Genomic DNA, 8,934 nt, shown 5'->3' with positions numbered 1-8,934 from the left:
ACAATACAGGTGGCGCAGGAGGCAGCGAGCCGGCGGCTCTCCTCCCATGTAGGCCGCGTGGAACCCGACGGGAGCGTCCGCTATGGCTGTGGCGGCACCAACCGGTGTTTGGGCTGGCGCGGCGGCGGCGGATCTCCTTCTCCTCCGCCCGTCCCTTGTTTCAGCCTTGATGGTGGCGGCGGTGCTGGCCCATATCGTCGGACCTAGGTCCGAGGCGGCCGGATCTGGTATCCGCAAGGCTAGATCTGAAACTCTGGTGGCTAGACCCGGCGCGCACTTCAAGGGCTAGCGGCGGTGGCTAGCCAAGACGGGGGCAGTGGCGCCACCCAAGGGTGTCGGCACCGGTGTTCTACTGCCGATTCTGACGCCCCTAGGGCAGGGGGCGGCGCCCTCGGGGTGAGGCATGTGTCTTATGGTGGTTGGCGACAGGTCAGTAGCGTCGGCAGCACGTGCTGAGAGCCGACGATGGCGGCCGACAGAGGCGTTCGTCATCTGGCGGTGTTACGCGAGCGGTGGAGTCAGGCCTAGCTCTACGTGCCCAGTCGGAGGGGGTGGCGACCGACGCAGCTGTGCAGCTGCTGCGTGCAGCCGGCGCGTCGAGGCTCCTCTGAGGGGGTTGCTGTGGAACGACGGGACAACGGCGAAGGCAATGTTGGCTGGCAAGGGGCCCGGCTTCTTGGGCCGACGTTCATGCTAGAGGACTCCTTGGGTGAAAGCCTGCCGACGGTGACGCCTGTGAGTGCCGCTTTCCCTGTTGGCGGCGTCATGTATCTCCTGTAGCACTATCATCCAAGGGTGAAAGCTCGATCCAGTTTGGATGTGCGACGGTGGCGCCATCGACGTCGCTACCTTCCTGAAGGCGTCGCGTTTTGGATTTTGTCGTGGCTTCGATGTCTCCTTCGATGATTGCTCTTCGCTTCTTGGCGCCTGGTTGACGCATTGAGGCGGGTATTGCTGCGAGAATTCGAAGATGCTGCGTCATGGACGTGGCTCGGTAACGATGACATGTGGCAAGCCCCCACCTTCATCGGAGGCTAGGGTTTGCTGGGGGTCGGCAAGCGTTGGAGGCGAGGCATGTGTCCGTGACTAGAAGTCGGCGCTGCTTTTCACAGGATACTTGAGCTTGGCAACGATGACCGGTTTGCGACTGCTTGCTTTGGGCTCGTTGGAGGGTGGCTTGTGTGTGGACTAACATGGGAAGTCGGAGCTACCAGTGGCTTTGCAACTATGCTCGGCAACGATGACCTATTGCAGTGTGCCGTGTTAGTGCTCAGTTGCGTCGCGTGGTTTGGTTAACCCCTCGGGTGCTCTTTTTGGCATCCCATTGGCTAGCCTCTTCTACGTAAATTCTTTCATCTTAATTGAGCGAGCTTCTGCCATTGGTTCAAAAAAAAAAGTTAATTACCCTTTTTAACACTACTCCTACGTTGGCACGAGAAATGAATTCATCCTATATGTTCTCCTTCAGCACCATCTTGGAACAGAAATTGCATTCCGGTTGAGATGACCCGAGTTAAGTCCATGCATGCACAATCAATCAACAGTAATGCTAGCTCTTACAAATTCAAACAGCTAGGAGCCCAACGGCGCATGCAATGCAATCTACCATATCCATACGCTGTTGTGTGCTACATAAAACTCTCATGTCACACCCAGCGGCGGATCCAAAGGGGGGGGGGGGGGGGGGGGGGCGGGGGGGGGGGCTCCAGCCCCCCTAATGGCTTGATTTCAACCCTAATCACTGTAGCAAAAGCTTGATTTCACCATTAAATCTTCATGCAAATCAACATCTCTATTGTTTTAGCCCCCCCTTATCCCGCATCGTGCATCCGCCACTGGTCACACCGTCCAAGATAGTTACAATGGCACGAGCACAAGAAGGCTATAAATAAAGAATTCGTCAGGCGCCATTCCGTGACTTGTGAAATCCTTCACTGCGCCGCTGCTGCATCGCCGCCACGGCATTTGGCACGGCCTTCGTCGTCGCCGCCGACACGTCCACGGCCCTGTGGCTGGCGCACCCCGCCAGGATCCCGGCCGGCCGGTGGCCCCGCAGCTGCCTTCCGGCGACAGGACCCCTCGCGCCGCCGCCGACCCATCTAGCGGGGACGCGGTCGCCGCGCTCCGACGCGTCCGCGGCGCTCGCGGTCACCACGCTCCACTGGATGCTCGCCTCGCTCGGCTCGTAGGGGCAGTCGCCGATCATCAGGCTCTTGATCTCGAACAGGTCGGAGCTCGACTCGCTCCCGGCGTCGTCGTCGTCTTCGTCGTCGTTGTCGTGGTGGAGGTGGTGTGCACCACCGCCACGGCCAACTTTACCTGCTCCGCCGGGCTCGCCGACGACGCGGCCGCTCGCCGGCACGTTGTTGGCTCTGACCGGAGCCACCAGGGTAGAGTTGCTTCTCCTCCTTGAGAAGGTGAGCTCAGCAGCCTCCTTCTCCTCTCCTGTCATCTCCCTCCCGATGGCTGCCACTTTCGCCGTCCCAAGATTCAAACTTGGCGGGAGACCGGCGGCGGCCACTAGGCCATGGCTATTGCCATCCCCAGAGAGTCCGAGTCCGAGGGCGGCCTTGTGCATCCTCAGCTCTCTGTACCAGTCGATCCCGGTCGCCGCCTCCGGCTCGGCGGCGTCGGGGGCTTCCTTGGCCGCGCAGCCGTCCACGCGCGCCGACCGCTTCCCGGAGCACATGCGCATGAGCACGCCGACCTGGACGCAGCACTTGTTATCCCGGGAGCTGCCGCTGCGCCGTCGGAGCCCGCCCCGGAAGAGCGCCGTCTGGCTGTTGGCGCTGGACGCCGAGCTCGCGGTGAAGCTCACCGTCGACGCGCGCGTCGAAGACGGCTTACCCATTACCACGGCCTCCGCCGTCGGCCTCGCAGCGGCCGTCTCCACCAAGGGCTGCGCCTGCGCCTGCACCGCTACCGCGGGGGTGGTGACACTGAAACCTTCCTTGCGGTCCCCATCGCCGTCCATTGCGCCTCTGAAGTACCGCTCGGCGGCGAACACGTCGAGCTCGCCGTCGGCATACGTGCGCCGCCGGCTCGCCATGGTATGCGCCGGCAACGGCCGCGGCGCCGTGCGACCGCCGTCGGCGTCCCGGCCCATGTCAAGGTACGACGACAGCGAGCTGCCGTTCCGGCACCTCCCGCTGATGGCGTCGTCGAAGGTGACCACCCTGCCGCCACCATTTCTCGATCGCCCCATCTCCATGTTGCTACCAACACACACCAGTACAAGGATGAAGAAAATGGTGTCGCCAATGGAGATGTTGTGAATAGGCGCACTTATATAGACATCACAGTACACATCACCAAAATAAAATAAATATAAAAATATATGGACACATAAATTTCACCAACTGTTCATGTACGAAAACTACTCCTATCATAATAATTCAACTGAGAGAGATAAACCTAATTGTGCAACGGCAACAGGGAGGAGATGAGGAGGCTGTCAAGTTTGTTTGCAGACAGTACTGCTGGAGCACCGATGGCCATATGTTTCTTTTCGAACGTTTTATGATCCATCCGCATAGACACACAGGAGCTTGATGCCGCCCTGACACTCATGCTAACAAAACTAAATTTGAAACTGTTGTGCAGCATGACTCCGACAGTGACCTGCGAAGGCGACAAGGAAACCATCGCTGTTCGTCAGGGAAAAAGAGAAGGGCAACGATGGCCGTTTCCTGTCCATCGGCACAATGAGACACCAAAGAAATTTGAACAACAGTGATGCTTTTCGTCTCCAGGTAACACTTGGGATGCATGATAAGGGTCTTTATCTTGCGAGATGCTAATTTCCTGGGGGAAAATATGCGAATTTACAAACCGCATTTTCTGAATTAAGGAGGCCAGCCGCGTTTTCCGCCCCCAAATGAGAGGTGAAGGGAAGCACAAGGTACTATCTGGAACAGTGGGATCAAGACAGTCTGGTGTTTTATGCAACAGTTGATCTGTAGGCGTGTACCATGGAACAGTTCATCACTCTGCTCCACAAACCGCTCTTGCTGTTCAAAATCTGCTCTGCTGTCATCACTGACGACATCTATAGGGGGTGTTTGGTTATCATCGTTTCACTTTCTAGTTTTTTTGTTTGATTTGTAGAATAAAAGAGTTAATTTATCGTCACCTCATTTCTCACAAGTTAATAATTAGTACCAGCACGGAGAATAACGTCATTCCACTAAATTTGAGGAATAGACGAAACAAAACACTCCAACTAGTGTTTTGAAAAACTGCATTGTGCACAAAGATTGGAGATATTCTTCTGGTAATGCTAGGAAGCTGCGCTTTTGGGAAGATAATTGGTTTGGGTACTCTAGCTTAGCTATCTCTTTATCAAAAAAATTAAGAGAAGAGAGAATTACATCCAACAATTATCCATGATTCTAGCAAGTATGAACTTACCAAGATCATTGATCGGAAGGCGCGACCTACACAATCCTTGCGATACAAATCTCACTCACAGCAAACAATCTGCGACCAGGGGCAGCTAAGTATAGAGAAATGGAAATAACAAAGTCACAACTAAAACGACTATAGGTGAAACGACCTATGCTATAGAGACCACACAACTCTCCGTCAGCGGTGACCGGTGAGCACAAGAGGCACGGCCACCTTCTTGCGACCATGATGCTTGATGAGCATCATAATAAATACCTGACCACTGCTTGACGCCTAACATCTTGAAATTCTTCACCAATGAAAGCCCATGGTTTTAGGAGTTCAGTCCTTGTACTCAATGATCACCTTTACAGGAGTTAAGCCAGTTTATGTTCCAGCTGTTTGAAAGCTCGCTGTCACTCCCCGAGTTTATAACTTCATATCGACCTGTTACTAGAGATAACTTGAGTAAAAGAAGGAAGATAGACGATCAATCATATTTCTTTTGCTGTGAAAAATAATCAATTGAACATCTTTTCTTTGATTGCATTATTGCTTGCAATCTTTGGGGCATTAGCACTACTTTTATGAATGTAACAAGAAAGATACAGTTTGAGTTAAGTGGTCGCTGGTGGGTAAGTAACAAGAAAGATACAGTTTTGAACTGTGTGCGTTGCTGTGTTATGGTGCATTTGGAAGAAATTTAATGATCTATATTTCAGGGCAAGGCGTGGAAGCATCTGAACCAACTGAGGCCTCGTTTGGATGCACGTGTATTCACCTTAATCCATATGTGTTGGAGTGGAATGGAATAGAATTTAGTTTAGATCCACTTCAACGTATATGGATTGAGATGAATACATGCGCATCCAAACGAGACCTGAGATGGAAGACATATGCAGCTCTCCCACGTGTTTTTGAGACTTGAGAGGAAAAAAACGAGGTAGATAGACAATGTTATTAGAAGTTTGGAGGTGGCAGCAAGAGCTGCCTCACCAAGAATCGGCTGGACGAAATCAGCTTCAGGTTGGGGGGCTTTGGTAGTGTCGGGACGGCTGGACCAGGACTTGGTCGATGCGATCTTCGGAAGCTCAGTAACGCCTCGGAGCACTGATACCCTGCCTGGTGCGGTGACGGCCAACACATAACGCACCAGTGATCCTGATAACGAGGACCGTGTAATTAGCACTCAAACAGTATATCGACCACGGGAAGTGCGGCATCTGCTGCTTGGTCTCCTAGCAGGACTTTTGGTATCTGTTTTCTCTTAGACCTGTATTTTGCAGGTGTTACGTTCGGCAGTAAAGATGAAAACGGACGGGATGAATCCCGTTCCGTCCACAACCGTATATTGTATTTTTCCGTCCGTTTTCGTTTTTTACGAGATAAACGGAAACGGACCGAAAACAAGACAGGATACACCGCGACCAGGACCGAAAATGGTTGAGCGTTTTTCCGTCCGTATTGCCGTATCCCGTTTTTGACCGGGATATTTCCGTTTTCATCCCGTTTATATGTTCACCGGGACAAGCGCAGAGGGCGTTGAGCCGAGCTGTGCCGTGAGCGGGCGGTCAGGCAGACTTGCTTCTGCGCTGTTCGGCTGCATGCAGGACATAACGTTACTCGTAACTTGTACATGTATGTATTTAACAAAAAAAGAGAGTCTCGTACATGTATGTATATATGTATATGTTACGCAAAAACACGTGTCAAATGTCTCTTTTTTCTATGCGCTATGCATGAAAGCTGCCTTACAAAAAAAAGATTAAGCATGGATATACACGTGTATTTTAGCAAGTGACGTACATGCAAACGTATGTGAAAAAAAGTGTTACAAAAAATATTTAAAAATCATCCTAGCATGATATGTCACTTTATCACAAACATAGGAACAATTTACATCATGCATGCAAATTAGATCTAATAGAATATGGAAATTAGATCTAATTGGAAGATATTTTACCTATTTTGCTAATATATATATTTCTTCATTCTATTACCTCCTAGAAGGTAATATGCGATAAAAATCATCTAAATCGACGGTTCACATTTATTTGGGAGTACCGTGGCAAGCCCTTTGGTTTGTCATACATGGCATGTAGTTCCGGCTTAAGTTCCGCATATCGTTCGTTTCCGTCTATTTTTCGATCGTATTTATCTGTTTTCGCATTAACGTTTATCCCGCTACCATTTCCGCTCCCGGTTGTCCGACTCCCGCTCCCGTTTTCGTTTCCGTCAAAAATTATGAAAATGAAAACGGTAGAGCTATTTTCCGTCCGTTTTCATCCTTATTCGGTAGGTAGTTTAGTCGCGTGGAGATTATCTGCATCCTCAAGTTGTAATGCTCTTGTCGTTGTGAAATGTGGCCAACAAGTAAATATTTGTAGTTTTGTCGTGTGTTGTGATCGGATGTGGCCTAGCACGCGGTGACACAGGATTTATATTGGTTCAGACAACGGGCCCTACGTCCAGTTGAGGTCGGTTGGTGACTTTATTCCTGAGCCCAGGTGCTCGAAGTTTGCTGTGGGGTTACAAATAAGGAAGGAATGAGAAGGGGGTGTTAGAGACCCGGTCAGACTCTGAACCGAGTGGCCGAGAGTGATGGATACTCAGACGTGCGCTAAGTATTGGAGCGTATGCTCTGTATTCCGAGCTTATCAGTTGTTGAGAGCGTATAGACTGTGTAGCTGTCGAGCTCTAGAGTTGTTTTGTTGTTGTCTCCTCGAGTCATCGGGAGAGAGCGCATCCCCTTTTATAGTTAAAGGGGATGGCCTTACAATTAAGAGAGAAAGAGAAAGAGAGAGAGTGTATACGGGTACTGCCTAGTCTTGTTGCCCACACCATCGGGTACGGGATGGCCGTCATCGCCCAGCATACTGTTTACGTCGCCATCGCCACCTTACTGTTCATGCTCTGTTGTATCTGGCAGACTGCACAATGTTCGCTTGGTATGGCAAACGGCGGCGCCACAACATTGTTCATGCTCTGACGCGTCTGGTAGGCTGTACAGTGTTCGCCTAGTATGGCAAACGTCGGCGCCCACAATACTATTCATGCTCTAACACGTCTAGTAGGCTGTATAGTGTTGGTCTGACATGGCTCGACGGCACCGTCCTACAGGTGCACAGGGCATGGCAGGGTATGTGATGTAGACAAGACCCGATCTTCCGAAAGGTATGATAGCGTCGATTGGTGAAGATTCGACGTTCATGATCTAGGCTTCGAACCAAGACTGATTCGGACCCCCACAACCGTTACACCACTGCTCCGTTGGTTATCAACTATGTAAACATGATTGACCTCGCCGAGAAGGCTTTCCTGCAAGCGAATCGAGAACACAAGCAAGAACGGGATGAACGTAATCTGAAATTGCAAATAGATATGAGGCTTATGAAAATAAGGAGTTCAAGTCTTTATTCGAAGGACTAATTGCCACAGGCGAACAAGATCAATAACTGGGGTCCTGGTTCAAAGCAAGCAGCCTTGACGATACAGTTGCAGCAAAACTATGTCTGTTTCACGAGGAAATCAAGAACTAAACAAAACCCCCCTGAACGCGCACCCTAATAGGCCCAAACACGATACATGGTCCAACGGACCAAAAGACGGTCTCGCAGCACCCTGGCAGATTCTGGACACTAACTTGTTTAGATGATTCTCATTGATTCCAAAGGGCTTTTGACGTGAGACCACTTGCATTGGCTTCCTTATCTAATTAGCTTTCCATTCATATGTGGATCGTTGAAAATGGAGCCCAGACATGCCCGTGTGACCAGTTTTATGACAGACTGGTCCTGGAACCCGAGATGGGCTCCAACTTCAGTTGGACTGGGCCTCCACCATGAGAAAGATGAATTGGACGCCCATGCTGGACCTCCTCCTCTCCTTGGCTTGTATGCGATGAAGTAGTGATGTCCTCATCAGTACGGTCCTCGGTATTACAGTTGACTTGAGCGCCTTACCTTATCTGCTCCGCCTGCTCCCCGGGCCCACACCGAGCGGGCGTCCCCGATCGGTCGTTCCTAGTCAGCCCCGACCGTGTCGGTCGGGAAAGAGCAGCGAGCAGAGGCCCATCGTATCCTTGGTCATAGAAAGGGGGTCAGAGTCAGACTGCGGTCCCACCACGGACAGGCCTTCTGGTCAGGGCTCTGACCTAATCTCCTGGGTGGAGGTGCTGGTCGAGGACTGGATGGTGGTCTAGGCCAGTCACTGTGTATCTGGGCTGGCCCAGGCGCGTGTTGTCACTATGCCGCCTACTAGGCTGAGTTTTATAGGGAAGCGGGTCTATTGGGGACCCCGGGTTTATGAACCCAACAGGAGCCCCCGAGCCCCTTTGGGGCTTCTATGAAGCCATGAAGGGGTTGTTCACACACGCTTTGTGTGATATTGTAAAAGTCAGGGGTTTGTGTTTTTAGCTTAATGAAAGCTTGCATTTGCTTTGTAATTCTGGTGGCCATTGCGCCGTGGAGGCAGGCTGTTATTGGAACTTCGGTGCTTTTCCCCTTGGTTTGTTGTACAGCGTAGGGTAATCGAGTAGGATTTAGGCAC

General features: G+C 51.4%; 1 protein-coding gene across 1 annotated transcript; it reads right to left on the bottom strand.

Moving 5' to 3' along the window:
* Positions 1-1,504: 1,504 nt before the first annotated feature.
* LOC136526014 (protein PHYTOCHROME KINASE SUBSTRATE 2-like) lies at positions 1,505-5,806 on the bottom strand. The gene has a single exon (XM_066518813.1). The coding sequence runs from the start codon at positions 3,209-3,211 to the stop codon at positions 1,901-1,903; it is 1,311 nt and encodes a 436-aa protein (XP_066374910.1). The 5' UTR covers positions 3,212-5,806; the 3' UTR covers positions 1,505-1,900.
* Between the last annotated feature and the right edge of the window lie 3,128 nt (positions 5,807-8,934).

This window comes from Miscanthus floridulus, chromosome 2, assembly GCF_019320115.1.
Source record: "Miscanthus floridulus cultivar M001 chromosome 2, ASM1932011v1, whole genome shotgun sequence".
Classification (NCBI taxonomy): Eukaryota; Viridiplantae; Streptophyta; class Magnoliopsida; order Poales; family Poaceae; genus Miscanthus; species Miscanthus floridulus.
The sequence above is the reverse complement of the archived record's forward strand: the minus strand, read 5'-3'. Positions and strand labels throughout refer to the sequence as shown.

Excerpts from the sequence above, each read along its gene's own strand:
- LOC136526014 (XM_066518813.1), bottom strand. The coding sequence starts at position 3,211 with ATGGAGATGGGGCGATCGAGAAATGGTGGCGGCAGGGTGGTCACCTTC.